Genomic DNA, 24,599 nt, shown 5'->3' on the forward strand with positions numbered 1-24,599 from the left:
AGTAGCTTCACATAAATTAAAATACACAGCATTATACAGACATATAACTTATATACTGTAGCCCACCTATGACGAAATCTAGCATAATAATTCGAGTATGGCATAGAGTTAATTAAAAACAAGTTGGTCAAGAGTATTGGATTGTATGGATCAAAGATTTGGACATTACGGAAGTTAGAGAAGAAATATTTAGAGAGCTTCGAAATGCGGCGTTAGAGGAAGATGGAGAAGATAAACTGGAAAGAGAGAGAGCAACAAACGAAGATGTTTTAAAACTGATAGGAGAGAAGAGGATGCTTTTAGGCAGCACCTTTCGTAGGCAGACCAATTGGGTTGGACACATCTTGCGAAGAAATTGTCTTCTTCACATCGCCATATAGAAGGAAAGATGGAAGAAAAGTGAGGATTAGAAAGAAGAAGAAGACAACTGACTGATCGATGATTTGAAGAATAGAAGAAAATATTGGGAGTTAAAAAGAGGAAACTGAAGATCGAGATACGTGAAAGAAACATTTTCAGATCCACACCTTAAAAAAATAGTCTCAGGACCTGCCAAGAGGTAGAATACTTAATAATAATAATAATAATAATAATAATAATAATAATAATAATAATAATAATAATAATAATAATAATAATAATAATAATAATAATAATAATTATTATTATTATTATTATTATTATTATTATTATTATTATTATTATTTTGCTCCATTTTTAAGCAGTTTATACCGGCAACGAGAAGAAGGGCAATTATTATCATTTATTTATTTAGAGCCATAATGTTCATAATTTATCTTTATATATGGCATTAATCATTTTAAGTTTTAGGTTTTTATGAGTCAATTACGTACGAAACCATTTGTTTAGTAGTCCTGGTGCAACAATTCGCAGGAGCCAGGGCTTATTAGCCGGCTTATGTCATTTATGGCTTTGAGATTATGTGTAGATCTACTCAGCACAGCGGTTCCCCTCGTCATTATTACTGGCTTTCTGGACCCAGAGGTCGCTATTTCTTTGTTTCAAGTAGCTCCCAATTGTTCTCACAGCGCTGGATGGATGCCGAAATGTAAGCATCATGTTAGTGTATGGCTATACCAGGATGCACTTCCTATGCGTTACCCCCCGCAACGAACGCGACCTAGATGGCTACTCCGTAATTTTACTTTCGCCAGAGTTATAAATCATAATGTGAGCCAGTGAGAGTTTCCAGGTCTTACTACCACATCCTTAGTCTCATTCATGCGAATCAGAAGAAATAAGCCTATTGGCTGTGGTTAGCTAATTTTTCTGTGATTAGCTAATTTTTCATAATTTCCTTTATTTTATTAAAATTTTCTTTTGTTATACACACACATATTTTATTTTATAATAACACAGTTCCAATACTTTGCACCAAGCATCTTCCAAGCAGCTATTTCGTGTTAAAATCCCTTTGCCTGGTAACATATCTTTCTTTTTTTCCCCCCTTCCATTAGACATTTTTTACTGATTCCGAAACACCAGGCGGCCTGTTGTTCTGAAACGCCCCAAATACGCTGGAACCGACGTATCCTGCGCGTTTTTATTGCTTTCGCATTATGATTAGCCATCCAAATTTAAATACCTGTACATGGTCAGCGTATTCCAAGCGTACGCTTGAGCCATAAAAACGCGTTGCACTGCTTGATTTCGTATATCCCGCTAAAAGCGGTATTCTAATGTAGTTAGGCCGTTGGTAGTTAATAACCATCAAGCAGTTAATAACCAACTGTTGTTTACAGTAGAAGATCGTTTTTACTGTACTTTCACTTTCTGCTTCATCAAAGGTGAGCTACAGTATATTACAATTCTTTTAGTAACTCTTTATATTAACATAGTAATTTAGTAATTAAAAAAAGTATCACATGCAAAACATCACAAACATTTTAAAAAAAAGAAAAACGCTAGTATGATTATTTTACATTCATTAGAATTCGTTATTACGTAATAAGATTATACTTTTACATGCCCATCCCACAGCCGTGAAAATCATGCTCTTCTGAAACTAAAACCATTATTTAGGAATGTTGGAACTTCCTTATACAGTGAAACTTGTATTTAACGGAATTCCACGATGCTATAACTGATTTGCGTTGATGAAAACTTAAACATTGATATTAGTCTATTCCACACAATACTATAAATAAATAATCGGAATGTTGTTATTCTAATTATCGCACACACGTCATGATATAGTTATATTACATGAAAAGAAGCAATACGTGGCGATACAGATAGCATCATCACACGTACAGTTGCTGCTTTCTCCCAAGTCCACTCTGTGCAAATCATGGGCGGACATAGGAATTGTCTGCTGGGGGGAGCCAGACCTTTTGGTTAGTCGGATCATAGGTGGCACTTCTATTTTTTGTCAAAAAGTTGGGCGGCAATGCCCCCATGCTCTCCCCATAGCTCCGCCCATGGTTCAAATCAATCTAAATTATCGTCACGTTTGAGCTCTTATTATTCACTCCACGGTAACAAATATTATTAGAAACTTACTGATACAAAATAAAAAACACAGTGGAGCATTACACATCATCATGATAAGAATCTCAAATTTCAAAGGTGTGGACACTTTATATTCATCTCTTCGTTCTGCAAGGGTTAATAATAATAATAATAATAATAATAATAATAATAATAATAATAATAATAATAATAATAATAATAATAATAATAAAGTCGCAAGGACATTTTACAGAGTAACGAAAGAGATTCCGTTTTCATGTCGAATAAGCATCTTATAACTTTTATTACAAAAAAATTGCAGAATCATGCTGATTTTAACTTTCTTTTTAACCAACTAGTTTTCCGTTAAGAACAGCGTCCATCATGTCAGAGGTTTCACTGTATTAATAATGTTATAAACACTGAAAATAGAAAATATTCCACGGTCTTTATTTTACCACAAAATTTATAGGAATGGACATATGTTTGATTTATTTCTTTACTTTTTTTGAAAAAGTAAGTTCTTCATTTGCAAGGTTATACTGAACTAAATTAGTATTTATTGATAGATGGTGAGAAATGAACATGGTCCATCTTTTTTTGAAGTATCATTTGCTATTCAATTAGCATTTCCCTATATCGTGGCACATGGGAATTAAGAGTCGTTTTATTCTGTGCCAAATATGAAACAATGTAAGCTTCGAATTCATCAATGATGTCCAATGTCTCCTGGCTAATTTCTGTTCTAATAGGACGATAATCACCATTAGTTCTTACAACTGACGGCTTCCCGTTTTGACTACTACCGTTTTGATTGTTGTGCAAGTAATCTAATGATTTAGATCTATTATGATTGGGAATCGACATGCTTTGCACTCGCGTAACACTTGGTAACAACTTCGGTCTTTCCCTAGCAGAGACCGCCACAGTACAATATTCTTCCAATCCATCTGGTGGCGACTTGCTCAACCAATCATTAGATCTACTACGGTTATGGCGTTGGCCAAGCGATGCGAAAAAATCTGATATTTTTGTCTTTGTGGAGGACTTTTTCCTGCCTTTTCCAACAGACCACACTTCATTCTTTGATTGGCTCACACAAGTTTCCGTGATATTTGGATCTGAGGAGGATGAAGGCAGATGACGCTCTCTCCTCGGTGAAGACACTATGTGCATTTCCAAAGAAGAATGTCTTTTCTTGCCATTCATCTCACCTGAAAATAAATAAATAAAAACAACAATGATTTTTCTTAAATCAATAAATTACAATAACATTATAATCCAGTCTTTCTCAATGGGTGGTCTGCAGATCTCTAGTGGTCCGTGGAACAATTTGGGTGATCTTTAGTATTATTTATACCTACATCTCATAATTTATAAAATATATAAATAACGCCATGATCGACTTGTATATTGTCGGTGAAGGGGCGAAGTGGCGTAACATGATGCTTATTATTTTACTGAAGAGCTATTTAAAATGTCTCCTTCAACGTTGTACTGGGCTACACATTTCAAGATACGTCATTTTCAGAACGTTTAAATCTCTTTTACTATAAGGAATTCCGGTATGAAACTATTTATAGTTGATAGAGCAGGTTAAGTAAGAATCGATGGTGATCGTAACTCGAAATCACGTTTTACCAAGTGAGGTTTGTGGAGGACAAATACCGTGTGCGTGGGTTTCTTCGATGTTCTTCCGTTTCGTCCCAATTTCTTCATTCCAACATTTCATTCATTTCAAATCATCACTGTCTCCTTTAGCCTAGCCGTCACAAGCGTGGAACGTAAAACTTCATTTAATTTCATTTCAAAATCACGTTTTCAAGTTACGCCTTATCCCGCTTTCACCGACGATATATGCACTGCATGTTGTATGTTTGTAAGATAAATAAAGGTTTGTAATTTAATTTTTCTCAATATTGCTACTTCTATTACTACGCAGATACCAATATTTAAAGTTGTGGGTTACAGTCATGTCCAAAATGATTGTCGCATGTCTATATATATATATATATATATATATATATATATATATATATATATATATATATATATATATATATATATATATATGTTGTTGTAGGAATATAATTTGATAACGATTTCGCCCGGTATTTCTTATAATGTTTCTATGTGTATAATCGGCAGAGACATGTATGTGGCAAATTTCATGTCAAAAGAGCTGTAAATAAGAACAATGTAACGAAAAAAAACTTTTCTTGTCTATTTAGCAACATTTTGATGTGCTCATTCTAATTTTTGTATTTATATATATATATATATTTTTTGCTATGAAAATTACCACAAATATACATTTCTCGATTATACACATAGTAACAGTATCAAAAGCACACTGCGATATCATTATCCAATTATATTTTGCACAACAAGCCAGTTATAGATATGCGACAATCATTTTGGACATGAGTGTACCTTGCCTTAAAAATAAAAAGGGGTCTGTAAAAGTAATTAAGAAACCACTGTTGTAATCTATTTATCATTTAATTATAACGGGGGTGCCCATAGACCGATTTTAGAGCGCAGCTTGCACTTCTATTCTTTGGGTAGAGGCGGGAGAACAATCTTTCACTGAAAGTGGCACAAATAAACTTTAATTATGCTTTCAATAACGTTTCATGAATATCATTTTAAAATAATTGTCATAGAAAAAAAATGCGTTCTCCTTTGATTGAACGGACAGTGGTCAAAATTGTGGCGGGGAGTGTTCAGCGGATATAGACTGATTGTGTTTAAAAAGAAAGACCACCAAGTGAAGTAGCCTCCTATGTATTTAACATGCAAATCATTGTTGATACTCATTACTTCTTTTTGGGAAGGAGCCGCTATCCTTCACTACATCTTTTGGGAAAAGATTGATAAACTTGGGGAAGATTTCACCCTAGCACTTGGAAGGATGGTCATCTCACACTGTAATTAACTACAGGTAGTATTATCAAAATCTGATTTAATAGACAGTGATCGACTGGGATGGTATGAGCTGATATAGCATACCTGTATGCCCATACTTAGGCAAGGGCAGAGAAGACCAGGCCCACAGGCCCCATATTAAAAAAGAAATAGAGATTGAAGAATGGTATAAAAGAGGACATCGGATAAAAGAGACTGTTTACGAGAGACAAATTTAAGGGAAATCTATACTTTAAAAAAATGTTGGTACTCTACCACAGCGCAACTGAGATTTTCGTTACGACACAATACTACTGGCGCTAAAAGAGGCAGGGGATATTTTTTATTAGCTATAGTTAATGTTTCGCCACTTTGTGTTGCTTTCGCTTACAGATAAATCAAAACGAATAAATAAGGAGGGCGCACATTTTTTGGGGCCCAGGGATGATGAGTCATATAATAACAAGGGAAGATCTGAAAAAATAATGACTTCCTACACGGAATCGAAGAGAATTGAAACTTATCGATTCTTCTCAGTAGAAAATAAGATAGAAAAAGGGTCGGTGTGTAACTCAATGCAACTATTTTTCTTGGATTTCAGCATTGTTTGCCCCAAAAATGCCATTTTTCCCTATTTATAATTAAATGAAATCTTTAAGTTTTACATGTCACGGTTATGGCGGCTAGACTAAAGGAGACGGTGATGATGAGAAATGAATGAATTGGTGGAAAGAAGAAAGTGGGAGGAAACGGCAGAACCCGAGAAAACCCTTGTCCATCACAAAGCTCACTTGGCGCGAGCTCGGATCGAATCCAGGATCCCATGCACCAGAGGTGAACGCTGTACCAATGAGTCACCGCGGCCTCTTTTTTTCCTGTTTGCTAAATTTTGTTATATTTCCCTAAGTGAAAATTCCCTCAATGTACGAACACTACATTCACTCATATATTCTGTTTGCATTTTTTTTTTTTTTTTTTTTTAGTTCGAAAGGAAGTACTTTATTATGATGACACAATTATGTTAACATTCAGAAAGAACAATTCACTAGAAAATGCAAGAGAGAGAGACAACTCGTGTGTCACTGGTACCACGTTTCTGTGATTAATAATGTTAAAAGATTTTGTCATGAAGGCCAATAAAATAAAACCTAGTTAGTAAGAAATATATGTGTGAGAAGTGCTGATTTGATATTCTCATAAGTTAAATGACAGTGATACCAAACAATTAAAGATGAATCTCAAACATGCAAGTTTTCAAGTTCGTCTGAGAAGAAAGACAAAAAAGTAAATGTTCATGTACGATAACAAATGAGGACAAAGCATAAATCCGTTTATGGATTTAATAGTCTAAAAAGATAAGATAGAATTGTTATTATTTTGATAAGAAATGTACTTTTCTTTCTTTCTTACCTTGTTTAGAAAGCTTTTGGAATTCCATAGATTTTTGAGCATTTAAGTGATCTCGGCTTTGTTGCATGGTTCTGGCAACCATGTCCAAATCCTTGTCCAAATCGCGAACAGTAGATTCTAAGCGTTGCAGTTCCTGGGACATGCAGTACCTCGATTCTTCAGATCTGTCTCTCTGTAGTCTTCGAAGGTGTTCCAGCTAAGTCCAGAAACATGAAAAGATGTAGATAGTAATTGCAGCTCATTACAATATAATTAGAATTTAATTAGATCGCACTTAACTAAATTAAATTAAACATTAATTATGTAGTAAATTCACTTTATTCAGAAGGCCAACTGGCGTCCCGAGAAAAATACAAATACAATTCAAATGTTCTTTTTTTGTTTTTTTAAATGGAAGAATTAGGATCATTTTGATTCGTAGTTAGGTATTATACTATAGTCCGCGTCACCCGAATTGGCGTGTGGCATCAGCCAATAAGTTCGCACTGCGCTGTTACTAAACCGTCAGGGAGAAATCTAATCATTCCTAATTGATTTTGTTCGTATTTGTAGACAATTATGAATAATCAGATTCCTCCCTGAAGGTTTAGTAACAGCGCAGTGCGAACTTATTGGCTGATGCCACACGCCAATTCGGGTGACACGGACTTTAGCAATTTCTTGCATGTAGGGATAAAATTGGATCTGAAAAGGTAGGGGTATGTATGACGTCACGCCGTCCCCCGTAACTATCTTTGCCCATCGTAATTTTTAGGAAGTGAAGGGATACCATAGATATTTTCTGGAAGTGGGGGAACGCCGTCTACCGAAATCCCCTTACTTTACCCCTGCTTGTATGTACTTCCACTGTGTTTTGAAAACAAGAACAACTCTTCTACAAGAAGCTCAGTCATTACCCTCCCCCCCCCCAAAAAAGTAAAGGATTTAGGATTTAGATTTCTGGGCTTTCGGCATCTATGGCCATTTAGCCCGTCACGTTTGAGGGATGACGTCGCTCGGCGAGCACACTATCCGTTGAAAGGGAAGGAAGGAAGGAAGCGGTCTGGGACATATAAGTTAGGTACCACCCCGGCATTTATCTGGTGTGAATGAGAAAATCCCATTCAGGGTGGCTGGCCTGAAAAAGCGTTTTACACTTTTTCGATCGAGTGCCTCCAGCGAAAAATAGTAAATAAATAAAATAGAAAAGAAAGAGTTAATGCTTCTAATCCTGGATCTTATTAAAATGTTAAAAAAAGGTAATTAAAATTAATATAAGATTAAGTAAATAAAAAATCTGGTTATTTTAAAATTTATTAATTTCTTCCCTCACTGGCATGAATAATGACTATACCTAGATGAATTGCCAAATTAAGTCAGTTTGCTTAAGTGTCCTATTTTTATTTTCTAAATCTGCTAACCCTACAATAAACCCGTTTGAAATTTTAAAAAAATGAAATTTAAGATGGCGGCCGTCTGCGAATCATCGTCCAAAATGTTTGCCACTAGCCCTATTATGTATTTGATAAATTAAGTTCAATGTAAATACATCCGTACGGATTTTAAAACAGTGGTAAGGGACTTTTGGAACACCCTGTATAATGCTACTTTCTACTTAAAAAAAAAAAAAAAATTCTATGCAAGTTCGTCGTGGAATGTATTTATGGGGTTGGGAAGGAACTTCACCCAGAAGAAAACATTTCCACAATTAAAAATAATCTAAATTATATAATGAGTAACATACACAAACTTAAGATAATAATCGTATCCATGAGCTTTCTGGAAATTCTTCAGTATTATTAACTATTTTACACATTAACAATAATTATTTCGCTATGTTTCTTTCCCCGCTCTTGCTGTCGTCTCCTTTATCCAATGAAACATAGGTTACCGTATATTAGGGTAAAGTACACAGTCATTGGCCCAAATAGTGATTGGCCAAATTGCGTTTAAAAGTACCCTAATAAGTGCTTCGAAATTTCTCGTAATTGTGTTGCTGAAGCGAACGGTGATTGTCTTTTCTTTGTTTATAAATCGTTGTTCTTCCGCAAGATTGCCGCCTTTGTAATGCTGGATTTTCGGAAGTGAAGACATGTGCAGATCAATCTGAAATTCTATGTAAGTCTTACGAAATTCTTAAGGATTCTTCTAACATTAGAACAATTGATCGCTTTCAGGATTTAAAGTTGTTTCTGTTGTGGTAATTGATGATAATGATTTCTTAAGCTTTGAAGCAGTGTATGAATTTTTGGTATCTATTTTTTTATTTTGTTTCTTTTTTTGAGGGAGAGGCTAAACTGATTACTCTTCATTTACCAGGTACGCCAATTACTAGGCATTTGTTCGGTTAGTAAATGGCAATTTAAATAAATTCCTAGCCTTTATAATGTACTTTATGAAACATATCATTTTCTCGCATTAATCTGAGTGTATTAACCAGTTGTTGACATGGTAGCCAATAACTAAATTTATCAAGTGGCCAATCACTATGTACAGTTCTGATTTCTCGATTTTATGTTTCAGGCTTTGCAGTCATAATCGCAAGAATGCCAAAACCTGATAATATTTCTTACTATAAGGACATTATAGAGAAGGCTCCCAGTGAGTTACATGAAACAATAGCATCTCGGAGATCCATAGCAAAGAAACATGGAATTCTAAGAGCAACGCTACAATTTAAGATAAAGAACCCTGATTACAAGAACGCCTTTGGTTCTTCAAGAACTAGAAACTATTGATCGGTAAACACATTTGATGCCTGAATTAATACTTATGTTTCTACTTAGGTCTACTAATATATGTATTCACGTACAAAAATAGATAATACAGAAAATTGCATTAATATTTGAATATATTAATATTAGGATTCAGTCTTTCATAGTACTCTTCTCAAGCAACTAATTGGAATCATTAGTTACTTTTTAATTAATATGGTTTATATTACAGACAATTTATATTTAATAAAAGTTGAATTTTAGAATTGTTGTAAATACTTTGATAATTTCTTCTACTCAAAAGTTAGGCCTATTTTCAAATATTTGTGTAACCTTTCAATTTGATAAATTATTCAGATTTTTTAAAGAAATATTTCTTGGAACTATTGAAAAATGTGAATAGTATGTTATAGTCCTCTTCACCCGAATTGGCGTGTGGCATCAGCCAATAAGCTCGCAGCGCGCTGTTACTAAACATTCAGGGATGAATTAATTATTCATAATTGTCCACAAATACGAACAAAATCAAGTATGAATGATGAGAATCCTCCATGAAGGTTTAGTAACAGCGCACTGCGAGCTTATAGGCTGTTGCCACACGCCAATTCGGGTGACGCGGACTATAATTTGACTTATTTTTTTTATTAAAAATTATTGATACATTAATGATTGTTTAAAATGAGAAACAAAAGTTTGGTAGCAAGTAGGGGAGACCGGGGCACATTTGTCAACTTTTTTAATTGCATGTGTGGTATTTTATCTGAAACCTATTTAGAGGTAAACAGGATATCATTTTCTTCCTTATACCTTTATGAACGAAGTGGAACAGGTATTTTTTCACAAAATGAATATTGAGTTTCACTACCAATGGTTAAGTGTGATCATGTGACGTTGGAAAATGTGCCCCGTATGCGGGGCAAGTTGGCCAACCTACTAAAACTATATAGGGGCAAGTGTTCCAACTACTTCAATGCTAAAACACAAGTAATAAATCGTTGCTTTTACTGAAAATGTACCTTTTGTTTATTGCTTGGACAGTATAGAGAAGTGAGATTATGGTAGGACTAATCAACAAGTTAACAAAAGTAATCATTGTCTGAATCACAATGAACGCGAACAAAAAATACATCTCCCTTTGTACAGTTTTCGTGTGCCCAGTTGTTGCATTTTGTGTACCTGACCCACTTCCCCTTTGCCTGAGAGTTGGAGAAAGGTTCAAAGCAATAAATGCATAAACAATCTTCATCATCTTCCATCACTCGAATTAAAGTTTTTTACACAATAGACTATATAGTCAATGGCAAGCACGTATTCAGTATTGTTTTTGGGGGGAGGGATAGGGCCATAGCCACTTCGATATTTCGAGGGGGTTGTTCGGACGTCATTTTTGCAAAAAAAAAAAAAAAAAAGTCATCATAGAATAACATTAGCTTTTTTTACGTCCCTCAGCTGCGTGCCTGGTCACGGGCTACGTATTTTGTACCATACATTGTTATTTCGGAGATTTCTTTACACAGTAGGCCCTACATGCATTTGTTATAGTCCTACTAGAATTAGAGAAACTGTCTGAGACCGGAAAAATATTGGAATACGTGCCCCGTATGGTGTTGAAAACCTGCCGTATTGCCATTTTTGAACTTCAACATAACCTTGACGAGTAATGGTGTATATTATTTGCAAAACAAACACATCATTACGTAAAGGAAGAACACCATCTTTAGTATATGCAATGTCAAAGCAGCACGTATAACACTAGTACATTTAAGTTTTAATGCAGACCTGCTACTTTACTAATTTTCGAAAGAATGATTTCACAAGATCTCCTGCCTACGTCAACACAGCTACTCAACTGAAACTTGCGTAGATGGCATGCCAGCTTCAGCCAGTCCACCCGCAGGAGCGATCTACCAGATCCTTTCAGAACTAAAGCCAGTTGGAAAACGTGCTCCTATAGAAAACGTGCTCCTGTCTCCCTTACAAGTGAGCCTTCCAATGATTACAAATAAATGACAGGCATGCAGAAAGGGCTTCCCACGTAAGAAGGATGATATTCTGCATAGTGTAAGAGAATTTCAAACAGAGAATCCTCGTCCGAACCCATTTAAAGATAATTTGCCTGAAAGTGGATGGTTTAGGCACGGACGTCGTTAGTGGGGAGGGGGGGTGTCAGGGGGAACGCGTCCCCCAATTTTAGTCAAATAATTTAAAGAAACTATACTACTTTGTATATATAACTTTTGTCAGGAAGAGGATTTTGATTTTAACTCATCCGAAACCCCAGGTTAAAAAGCTAGCGACGCTAGTGGTTTAGGGCGAGCTAAAATTTACTGGCTTTTTGAAATGATTTATCGTATAAATGGTGCTGGTATCTGAAATGTAATTCCCAATATTCATTAATAGTCGAGAACAGTGATTACTGGTAATAGTGGTTTATTTGTGGCAATCATATTTCCGACCCTCACAGTCAGCAGCATCATTTTAGATTTTGTTAGAAGGGAGAAAGATTAGGGTTTCCACTCGTCTTGATTTTGTCGGGATAGTCCCGATTTTGGAGAAAATGTTCAGCGTTCCAACGTGGCTCTGTGGGGACTTTAAAATGTTCCCACTTCCATATTTATTGAAGTTAACAACTTATTATTACTAATTTTGAAACTCAGTTTCACATTCTTATACAGAAGTTTCAAAATAAGAGGAAATAAACCTCATAACAGCGGCAGGCAAACGTGCCTAGCAACAAAAAGTCTACACTCACTTTGTAACTGATGGCGATCAACTTCTCGAGGCAGCAACAAGTAGCCAGAAATATACGTTTTAAATGTGAACAGCAGTAGACTTGGGAGTGGCAGGAACTGAACCAAAAACAACAGCAAACGGTATCGTTTGTATAAGAAAAAATATATTAAAATAGGCCTACGTATGGAATAGCTAATTATTTCTATTTTTTACTTCACATGTATTTAGGTGCGTAACACATAGGCATAGGTTATATACTATTCTAATTAGATGTACGAAGGGGAGTCCGAAAATAAGTTTCCCCAGACAACTGTGGACAGAGGTGGGGATGCAAGACCAAAAATAGTATGTGACATTAAAGATCAGACGTACCTTTATTTTTCCGTATAATACCACGTACATTGAGATATTTGTCATACTAGTCCCTTCCCCCCTTTCAGGAAAAATTCAGGGCTCTGCATATGGAAGAAGCGTCGGACAGCTTCTGTGACTTCAGCATTGCTTCCAAAGCGCCCTCCTCCGAAAGTCTTCTTCAAAGAAAGAAACAGATGAAAGTCACGGGGTGCGAGATCATGATTGTATGGCGGATGGGCAAGGCACTCCCACCCAAGAGTTGCAATATGGTTTTGCGTTGCCGTTGCTGAGTTGCGATGCCATAGATTTCCACGAGACGGTTATCGATTTCTGCTCCCGATATGCCACGTGCCTTTTCATAGAAAAAAAAAAAAAACACTCGCACTTCCTCCTTGATCACGACGTCAAAACGCACCTTCTCTCCATAGTTACCAGGCTCAGACTGAGAGATTCATCTCCGCTTTGAGCAGGCGCTGCGACGGTGTCATCTGTAAAATCACGGGCGAACGATACCCACTTGTCTGGGTGTGTTGCGCGTGCAACCGCTGTCTTGTTTCTCCCATTGCTGTTCGCTTTCCTGAGGAAAATGAGAGGGGAAAAGCTATTTTCGGACTCATCCTTGTATATTTTTACAGGGCCTATATGGTTTTATATTATCTCACTTATCTTTATCATATATATATATATATATATATATATATATATATATATATATATATATATATATATATATATATATATATATATATATATAGCTGTGTGAAGTATCCCTACATTTTCTTTGGAAATATGCAAAAAACATGAAGTATCCCGACATTTTGCTTTCGAAAAGTGGCAACCCTAGACAAGATTATCAAGTCATATAAGAATTTCATGTTTTTTATTAGAATATTACTATAGAACTGATTAAAACATATGCAATTCTCAAACTCAAGGGAAGACCCATAGCCAGAACACTAAGACAGGTAGCTGAGAACTTTTTGGAGGGGTTACGAACTAAAAGTTTCTGGGGACCTCAAGAGGGTCACGAGAGTATCTTAGCCCCTGGCCATCTCCTAATTACTGGCTTGCTCAAGGGGGGATACTTGCCTTTTTTGCCCTCCCAAAATGATGCCTCTACTCACAGTAATATAATATACGTTTTCAGTAATTATGAGACGGCAAAAAGAAAAAGACTTGGAGAACGGGTGGTATTCAGTAAAAGGCAGGGTTTGCCCAAGTGGGCCCAGCCCGAAAAAACTCACCGGGTTTTTTCGGGTTGGACTCACCTGAAAAAAACCACCTTAAAACCCACCTGGGTTTTTGAGCTTTTTGTTAATATATTATTGATACAAACAAGGTGATCACATTGAAAGTGATTTTTATCAGATTTTGGACTTTCCTTGGGCGAATTGAATGCTTTCCCTTTAAGGTATACAACATTCAACATAAGACGTTTATAAAGTTCTGAATACACTGAATTAATAAAAAAAAAAAAAAAAACCTTACCTTAGCTTGAGATAATTAAGTAACAAATTAATGTATGGATTATGCTTATAGCCTATTTGAAGGAAAAAAATGCAATTTTATATTTTAGAAAATACTTTCCGTGAATAGTCTGCTCGCCAACTCGGAGACGCCGAGGGACGATGTCCCTCATACGTTTGACGCGTTTAAAGCCATAGATGCCGGTACTACCAATAAACATGTAGTGCATTAGTAAAACTATTAGTATTATTTCTTACCTTTGATGGTAACACAAGTATTCTTCAGTAAAATTTAGTTTTCCAACAACAACAGTATAGTGCAGTTATTTGTAGGTACTCTTCAAATAAGCATTCTGTAGAATCAACACCAACAAAAGCGTAAAAATTCGTCAATTTAAGAAACTCGATGCTCAGAGTTCCCAACTACGTACCGCTTACTATTTCAAGTGCTGAATTCGAACTTTCGTACTAGTGGAAGTTTCGATGTACAGTAAAGGGAGCTGCATTTTCGAGGGAGGAGAAAAAAAAAAAACACGTCCCGAAAGAAGTTCTCGGGAAATTTCCCCAATTGAACGCACAAAGCATCGGAACTGAATACTTCAGCAATAAAACTATTTATTTTATGCTGGAAGATATTTAATTTCATTTAAGACATTCTGAAACATCCTAACTATATATAAAACTACATGAGCTGACATAAATTATTGAGCACTTCCTGTAGGGCTACAATGATTAAATTTGGCATGATGGTAGTTTTCCGGGACTAACCGAAAGAAAAATTGCCAAAAGTGAATATTTTTAATTTTTAGGGAGTCTAAAGATGGATGAAGAATTTCCCCATGTTATTTAAATGGGCCCTTTTTTTAAAACTTATAATCTCATGTTTTAGGTATCATACTTAGAATTGGAATAAAATCTTGAAATTCGGTATGCTTGTACGTTTTCGTAAGCGTTACCTAAGTGAAACATCAGAAATAAAAATTTCCAACCGTAGAGTGGTTTTATGGGGAACTGAAAAATCTTTTCCATGTTATTTATATGGGACGTCTTCTACACCCCAAAATGTTTAGGCCCTTCCGGCATGATTAGAATGATGAAATTTGGCATGATTATAGCATTCCAGGACTAACCGACAGGAAAATAGCCAAAAGTGAATATTTTTAATATTTTTACGGGTCTAAAGGGTGATGAAGACATTCCCTTGTTATTTAAATGGGCGTTTTCTTGGGATACAAAATCTTATCTTTTAAATAGTTGAAATAGGAAAAGAAATTATAGAATTGCGGGTTTAAGAGACGCGAGGCCGTAGGCCGAGCAAAGACAGTGTGTGGGGGGCGATGCCCCCCGGGTGGGCAGATTCAGGAAATATGAAGAGCAAGTTCACGAAATTCACTGTTGATGCAAAGGGCGGTAGATAAGAAGTGCGAGGCCGTAGGCCGAGCAAACTCGGGGGTCTGGGGGCAGAGCCCCCAGCTAGCCAAAAGCTAGTTTATTTTATAAAATATGGATTATATCTTTCTTAATGGTCTTAAATTAATTTTCTGGAAAGATCCCTCTTGCAACAAGTGCTCGGGAAATTCCCGTAATTGAACGCACAAGGTATCGAAAGTGAACTTCAACAATAAAAAACATTTATTTTACGCTGTTAAATTAATATATTTGGTGTTCATATTTGGCAAACGTCACTGAAGCTTCTGGGATTTGTTCGTTCGTCTGTTTGTACCACACATACTACAGGGAATCACTTCCGGTCTTTTAAGTGTAAATTTTCAGAGTACAAGCACGAGACACACTAAATTTCCTGTATAGATTTTGGCGGCATACCAACGTAAAATTTCAAAATGGTGACAATTTATTTTTTTTCAAAATAGCGGGTATGCACGCTACAAACCGCAATTTTCGGTCTTTTAAGTCGAAATTTTTAGAGTAGAAGCACGAGATACTCTAAATTAGCTGTATATATTTTGGCCATGATCGAACGTAAAATTTCTAAATGGCGGCCAGTTTTTCAAAACAGCAGTGAATAGAAAACTGTTGCAAGTTGTGACAATGATAATCTTGAAATATAAATCACATTTTAACACTTTTACGCCAAAGACATTGAAATATTTTGATAAAACCCAATAAAACCTGAAAAAACCCAATAAAACCCGAAAATACCCGAAAAAACCCATATGGGCCCAGGTGGGTTGGGCTTTTTCAGAAAAACCCGGGTTTTTTCAAACCCTGGTAAAAGCGGATAATCTAAAAAATCTAGTTAATGAAAAACTGCTATTCAGGAAAATGAATTTTGAAATAAAACCTATGCGTGATATTAACAAAATATTTAAATTCAAATATACTGTTTAAGATCATCATTGTTACTTTCCAACATCCAACAGTTGCTAAGAATTAAGTATCTTTTATTCGTGTGATAAAACGTAGTGAGTTCAGGTAAGTTCGGTTTCTGTATCTCCCCATTTTTTTTTCTAGTAACGTTGAGATTAAAAACGTTACTAGGAATCAGACACCGACATATACGGTATATATTAGGACTAGCATGAATTTCCGTAATATGCTAATTTGTAACTTGACTGTTAAGATTACTTAGAGGCCACGGAGGGAAGGGGAACAGCGCCCTGGAACAAAACACTCTATGAAAAGTTGGGAAACAGCGCCCTGGAAACATACACAATAAATATGCCTGTAGCTTTTTACCAAATGCACGTATCTTAATAATATTGCTACCATTGTTTTTCTGCTTAAATTCTACCCCAAAATCATGTATTATATTTCCCTATTCCTATTTACAAAACTTGACCTGAATTCAAGATGGCTGTTCTGTTGTCAAGGTTCACCTTACCGTAGACTTCCCCTTAGGTATAATATGTACCCACATTGTTGTTATTGACTTTTTATTATTAACAGGCCGTTTATAAGGGGTGGTACTGAACGTATTGTGCAATTGTCGACATGGATACGCGACATTTCAATCTGCCATTTTGGTTAATTCCACTTCGAAAACGCAGCTGCTTTTTTTTCTTTTTCTTTTTTTTCTTTTTTTTTTGTGTGTGTGTGTGTGGCCTTTCTGTGGAACTTACTTCCTCTGAGTGAAATTTTACGGTAGGTTTCGATATGAACTCATTCATACTTCCCTTGTCAGTTCAAAATTTCTTGCCGTCGTGAATTCTATCGAGGAATTTGAAGCTTAAAATATATAAAACGATAATAATGCTTGTTGTTCTGTATGGTTGCGAAACATGGTCCCTTACTCTGAGGGAAGAACATAGACTGAAAGTATTTGAGAACAAGATCCTGAGACGAATATTCGGACCCAAGAGGAACGGGAATGAGGAATGGCGGAAACTTCATAACGAGGAACTACATAATTTATCCGGTTTACCAAACATTGTTAGGGTCATCAAGTTTAGGAAGCTTAGATGGGTAGGTCATGCAGCTAGAATGGAAGAAAGTAAAAATGCTTTCAAAGCCTTGACTGGAAGACCAATCGGAAAACGTCCATTAGGAAGACCTAGGCGCAGATCGAAAGACAATATTAAGATGGATCCAGCGGAAATAGGAATACAAAGTAGAAACTGGATCAAGTTGGCTAAGGATAGAAGTCTGTGAAGAGCTTTTGTGAACGCGGCATTGAACCTCCGGGTTCCATAGGCCATAGAGTTAGTTAGTTAGTTAAGTAGCATTGTGGCATGTTAGAGGGACATGTATTTCACTTAATCCAACGCATCAATTTGTATCTGTTAAACGGGTTGTACTTTTCAAACTATTAATTAAATGACTTGGACTATTTTGTGGATAAACATTTGAACTCGCATTTGAAACTAGATTAATGTAAAAACTGTCGTCAATACTTTCAGAAATCACTTTTGTTTAAAATGAACATCAAGTTTGAGGTTCCTAATTGAAATGGTAAACTGAGACTGTATTCATATTTTAAGTTTATCTCGATCGTGTCAAAGTATTTCTTTTTGACTTTTATATATTGTGGGACATAGAAAAGAATATTTTTATACGTCCGTGACGTTCATAAAAATGCTAATTTTATGGAGTAAAGCTTCAATTTTTTCCTTGTTGTTTCACTATTTCCACACAAAACGTTTATTTGCGTTGGAGTATTATAATCAACCTTACACGGACATTTTCCGTGCTGGATCAAAAATTGTTCTCACTCTCGATTCTTGATAAACACAACTGGATTAAAAGAATTTAAATTTTCATTCATAAAACCGAATATATTCTGCAAATCTTCTGAATGATTAGATTGCACCGATCTCGTGTTCTGAAAAAAAAAATGTTGAATATACACTTCACTTTAAAAATAATTATATTATAATATAGGTACAGTCACCCACATAAGCACATGGACCCCTGACTGTTATAATTCCATTACTTGGGGTCCAGGTACTTATGTGGGTGACTGTACATTTTCCAGTATCAGATTTGGTATGACTTTAATAGATGCCATTAACCTTCCATTATTTTAACAGATATCTTTTATATTCACCATTAATAAAGGTATCAATTATAATTTGTTCATCTGGACGGACATTATAAAAACTCCATGTAATAATAAGTTGTGTTAAACTCACTACGTACTTTCCATCTTTAAACAACATATATAGCGACGGGATTATGATGTCGTTAGCGCAGTGGCAGAAGATCATCAGATCAAATGGTACATATGTATTTTCATATTTATTTATTTATTTTTTTGATTGGCAATAAATGTCTGCTCATTTTGAACTCCAAATGTTCAATATGTTTTAGACAAACTGATATTACTAAATCTTAATTTACGTATACTCAATATAACTCTCATTTTGCTAAGACTCAGTGCGCCATATTTGTTACTATGTTAGGTTGATTGATTAATAAATTAATTGCAATTTAATACCCCTTCCCAGCTCTATTTTTTTATATTAGAGGACTTGGAAGTGCAATACGAAATAGTACTTGTATTTTAATTCGAGTTAAGCATCTTTCTCCCGCGGAAATCGATATTAAAACACGGTATTTATAATATGAACAACGTAAATATTTCTTCATTCGTTTCTACAAAAGTTATAATTTTACCATTTCAAAACATATGACAAGAAACAAATTAACTCCTCTGTATATTCTTTACTGTAGAGAGGGAAAGAGATGGTGAAATGGTAGAGAATTGCAGTAGAATTTTAAGTGGAGATAAAAATTTACAGACTTATTCCCTTCAGTTGTTTCGGGTTTGATATTTTCAGTTTATTTTAATAACTTTTTAACTTATGTATGATCAGAGCTTTTTGTTTGTTCTCATATGCAACACGTAGTGAAATAATACATTATGCACATAACGAGTTACTCTATTCTCATATGCAGTGTGTAGTATTATGCATTATGCACATAATGAGTTGTTGTATCTTTGAAATATGGCACTCATTGAACAACATGCTCCAAACAACAAAGATTAATCTTAAAATTGACATTTTTTCACTCATCAGTTGCACAGCAAAACCTTGTTTCAAAGCTCAACAACCTTGCCAACTGCTTAAAAAGTTACGTATTGGGTTGCACTTGGGTGAAAAGTTGGGTTGCACCTGTTCAAGCATTTTGATACTAGCAAAAAATGCTGAACCCGACCTGATGAAGTTATACCAATCACTACTTTTCAACTACTTTTGTCACTGATTGAAGATAAGTTTAGGCAAAAAGAATAGTGTCAATTTTGAGCAACTATTGGCAACCGCAGATGAAATCTATCTACGATATAGTCATACAACAGCCGGTGGAATGACACCGCAATTGTTTCCCATGCTCGAAGAATGGCATGATATAATTAACGTATTGACCCTATGACCTATACGTTGAACGAATTATGGAACGGCCAACTATGGAAGTTCAGGATATTATATCTTTACCTTTTTGCTATATACTGTATGGTCACAAAGTGGTAGGGTATATATATTAAGGAACGGAGAGTATTTATTTATTTATGATTCAGTAATTTCTATCTCTTAACATATACCACTTTCAGTCACTACATAAATGGCAGAATACTTTCAGAACGTTGAAATTGAGTACCGAAAGATCTAAAAGTTGTAGTATTCTATTCGTTGCATTATGGTAATAGCTTTGAAACTCTTTGCTAATGAACTCCCACACCACACATTTTCTCATTTATCGTTGTTCCTTCTTCCTTGTTTCTTCTTTCTCTTATTATTTTTGTTATGATTATTATAAGTGCTAATGAAAGATGAGAACTACCATCTCAAACTCGAGAAAAAGAAAAAAAAAGTACTTGAAGCTTACTAGAAGACGCCACTATAATCTTTGTTTAACAAATTCGTCGCTTCCTCTGCAGGTTGTTTTCTGTGAAAACTATAATCAGAGGAAACTAAACCGATCAATTAACAGAAGACTTATCAAACTATCCTCAGTTTTCAATGGTGCAACAGAAAAATTTCAAGGAAGATCTCTAAGGAGTGTGGTAGTTGGAGAGAAGGATCCCTAATTTGACCCCAGGCTATAGGAGTTCGTTTTGGACATCATAATGTTCATGAGTTTTCTCGGAGTTTTTCGTTCTGCGTTCTTATTTCTCCAGTTCCTCCATCATCATTTACTTGCATTTATCATTCGTCTCCTTAGTGTACAGTAGGAACGATCCTTTTTCGAAAAATCTGTTTTTCGATTTTCAGAAACGTTATTTTTCAAACAATTTTTTTTTGCTTTTTAATTTTTTAAAATTTTTTTAGCTTTTTGAAATTTTTGTTCGTTCTTTGCTTTTTAAAAAGTATAAGTTTTTCATTTTCGAAAAAAAAATCGTTTTTCACTTTTGAAAAGCTTTTCAGTTTGCTTTTCCGAAAACTATTTCTACTTCTACTTTTTTGTTTTTTGCTTTTCGGAAATTTTTCAATTTTTTAATAGTCTTTTTCGAAAACAAATGCCTATCTCTATTCTACACATATAAATGAGGAAAGTTAAACTAAAGACATAATCGTTTCATTTTTCTGAAGATCAGAACACACCGAGACGAACTTGAGTATTCTTCAACGGAACTATAATTATCGTTTGTTCCATTAGTTATAGACAGTAGCGTACCGAAAATCTTGTGGTCCCGGGTTCGATTCCCGGTGGAGACACTCGGTCGAAAAAGTGTAAAACGTTTTTTCAGGCCTGCCACCCTGAATGAGGTTTTCCTGGGTTTTCCTCATTCACACCAGGCAAATGCCGGGGTGGTACCTAACGTATAGGTTCCAGGCCGCTTCCTTCCTTCTCTTTTCTCGGATAGCGTACTCGCCGAGGGACGTCATCCCTCAAACGCGACGGGCTAAATTGTCATAGATACCAAAAGCCTAGAAATCTAATCCTAAATTCTAAAAATCTCGTCAAGAGGGGGAGGGTTCAAGTTCGAAAGTTGTAAATATATATATCCTAATGTGTTTAATTTTGCATAATATTTTGCTCAAGAGGAAACTGAAAATCCGGAAACTCCCACTTGCGTACATCACTGGTTACAGGAAATTAAAAAAAAAGAAAACATACAATACTATATGTAACTGTACATACCTGCAATAACACTGAATTCCTCTTGTGGCGTATTTGAGTAATAAATCTATGTTCATTTTGCGTTATTTCCGACTCTTTACGGTCGAACCTGAAAATTATAAAACATAAGTTATTAATATTATTAATAGAAACATTTTCTTAATTATTTTTTTTAATAAAAAAATCCAATATATTTCAGGCAAAAATTTTTTTCTAGGCCTTATATTTCGAGAACTACATATAGTGTACCCAAGCCAAAACTAACAACTTATTCAGTACGATGTGCTTATTACGTAAAAAATGCGAAAACTCTAATTAGGGACCGTTCAAAAATTCTGTGGCCCCTGATCAACAAAATTCAATATATTTCATACAATCGAACATTTTTTTGTTTATTATTAACAAGATGAAATTAAAGGAAGTCAATTTCGATGAAGATGAATTTAAAAGTCAATTAAATTTAATAATATAATTTATCATGTCGCAAATAGCGCAGTAAAGGCTTTCCAGGTTGAGAAAGCCTCTAATTCACAAACATTTTATATTACATCCAAAGCGGGAAATTAAGGTAAAACGAGAATAAACACTTCAATTTTTTAATTCTCATTTGTTTGGTTTAATACACCACACAACTTATTAACCTATAACAAGCAATTGATCCTTCAGAATCTTTGGGAATAAATGAAGCAAAGAAAATATATATTGGTTGACCAACTCCATAAATAAGACTGTAGGGATATTTAAATGAAAGTTTTAACATATGCCTATGAAAGATTATAACGCTGTAAGAAACACTTTAAAAAGTGAACATATTTTTTATTTAAAAAAATACTACCACTGATGCAGAGATGGAGTGGGTCAGTGGGTCAGTGGGTCAAGTGGGTCAAGTTTTCTGAGTGGGTCAGTGGGTCGTGGGTCAACAGCATGTGAGGAACTGTGACCCACCACCCACCGTGACCCACTGTGACCTACCACCCACCATCACCCACCGTGATCCACCACCCACCATGACCCACTGTGACCCACCACTCACCATGACCCACCGTGACCCACCACCCACCATGACCCACTGCGACCCACCGACTCAGTATGATCTACCGACCCTCTCTGCTCACTGTATTGCAGACAGTATCTTCTGAAGACTTTAAATTTGTCTTCGTTTTACTTTCAACACCTTCATTTCCCTTCCTTTTCCACTTGTTTCTGTCTACTTACCTGAGGTGAGTATATCTAACCAAGTGAAAAAAGAACTTCAGGCACTTTTGCATATTGATATTTTTAATAGTAATAATAGCAATAGGACTTACACTACAACTTGGCTTTCGAGACCTGTGAGTTTTTAGAGCTAACTACTGGAAAAAATACATTTTTGAATCACTGTAATACATAAATGATTATATAAAAATTGAAAGTAACTAGGTGTGCCTGATCATCACGGTCAAATTGCAAAGTCAAATGAAATTACTTTTGGTATATAGTTAGGTCTTAATCCAAATTGGGTTGTTATATTGCTTTTATTATAATGCATAATATCCTAAGGAGGTAGTGAGGATCCGAATTTTTGCGAAAAAAAAATGAGTATCTCGCAAGCCGTTAAACTTACGGAGCTGAAATTCAGTGTATTAACTCTTTATTGAAAATAAACAGAATGTGTCCTAGCATTTTTTTAAATTCTCCTTTATGTGGGGGGGGGGCACTTTCTATATATGGAAAATTGGTAGTGAGTTGGTTTGTAAAAATGATCGAAAACGATCGATGTTATTTAAGAAAAAAAATCAGAAACAAAAAATACAGTGCTTGGCTTCATATATCCATTGCTTTCTGCTATAATAATTGCTGAAGATTATGTTTATTATATGGAGCGCTTACAGCACAGGCCAATCAACCCATAAAGTTGTGAGAAAAATAGGCATAAAATTTGTACTGTAAGCTTAATTACACGGAAATTTTGAAGTTTGGATTGTACGCATAATTTATGGAAAATTTTACACTTTTTTCCCTTTACGTTGGTCTACTTACTTTGATTTGGAACTTCGAAATTTCATCCTTTTTTCTACTGAAAAGTATTGATAATTCAACAAAGAAATAATTATACTATGATAATTTAATTGAAATTCATCATAATTTGGCACATGGCAAACAGCAGTGTGGTAATTGAAGTTGAAGAAGGAGGGAAATTCCCATTCAACTCTGAACACTTTTCAGGAACCTCGTTCCCTTTCGCTTTCTAGACGGGAGAGGGAACTTGGTAATGGTATCAAACCTTCATGTGTAATTACAAAAATTAAATTTATAAACAAATAAGAAATCATCAGTTTATCAGGCTTTAATTGATAATTTATTCACAAGATTCCCTATCAAAGGCATGGTAGATGAAGTTTCTTTTCTACATGGGTCGACATTGCCAACTGACATGGTCGATATGGAAAAGATGTTGTATGGTGATAGAGAGATGATACTTCTTGCTCAGTATTTCAAACCTGACCAAGAAAAATCGTTATCAGACTTAAGTCTAACAAGTAGATTGTCGATGAGAAGTTGCAGAAATCGGGTAGAAGTATTATCAATTTCCACGACAGAGTGTGAACGGATATTTCCTCTTATGAATTTACAGATGAGCGATATTAGAAATAGCCTAAGTGCTCAAACATTGTCTCACTTCTTGTTCATCAATGTTAATGGCCCACCGCTAGACATGCTCAAAGTAGACGAGCTAGTTATTTCTTGACTGAATGATGGACATAATTCCACTGCGGATGATTTACCGCCAAAAAGTTACCAACAGGAAATAAATCCGATTTCAGATTTGTTTTAAGATGGAAAATTACGAGTTACGGAAAATGTATACTTGTATTACTAATGGCTTATTTGTGTTATTCAACTTTGTACCTAATTTTTAGTAAGTCTCTTCTTTGCTTTAGGTAAACTACTTTGAATAAATATTCATAATAATTGCAATTATGCATATTTGTAACTTAAATTTAACGTGGTGTTTTAGTGATTACACAAATTACAATTATGAGCATGCTTTATGGAAATGCTC

The 24,599-nt window shown here is 35.2% G+C and overlaps 2 protein-coding genes across 2 annotated transcripts in view; both read right to left on the minus strand.

The window, feature by feature from the left end:
* The window catches only part of LOC145671122 (facilitated trehalose transporter Tret1-like), a 478,763-nt gene that overhangs the window by 222,508 nt on the left and 231,656 nt on the right, over nt 1–24,599 (minus strand). The gene's annotated exons all lie outside the window — the stretch shown is intronic.
* LOC145671870 (uncharacterized) overlaps nt 719–24,599 on the minus strand; it is a 72,144-nt gene continuing 48,263 nt past the window's right edge. Inside the window, exons 2-4 of the mRNA XM_081741096.1 lie at nt 21,578–21,665; nt 6,790–6,985; nt 719–3,686 (exon numbers count right to left, since the gene is read on the minus strand). Coding sequence (XP_081597222.1) covers nt 3,088–3,686; nt 6,790–6,985; nt 21,578–21,665 — 883 coding nt within the window. The 3' untranslated portion in view covers nt 719–3,087. The remainder of the gene's footprint in view (nt 3,687–6,789; nt 6,986–21,577; nt 21,666–24,599) is intronic.

The sequence above is a fragment of the Thermobia domestica genome, chromosome 15, assembly GCF_964235325.1.
Source record: "Thermobia domestica chromosome 15, izTheDome1.hap1.1, whole genome shotgun sequence".
NCBI classification, from domain to species: Eukaryota; Metazoa; Arthropoda; class Insecta; order Zygentoma; family Lepismatidae; genus Thermobia; species Thermobia domestica.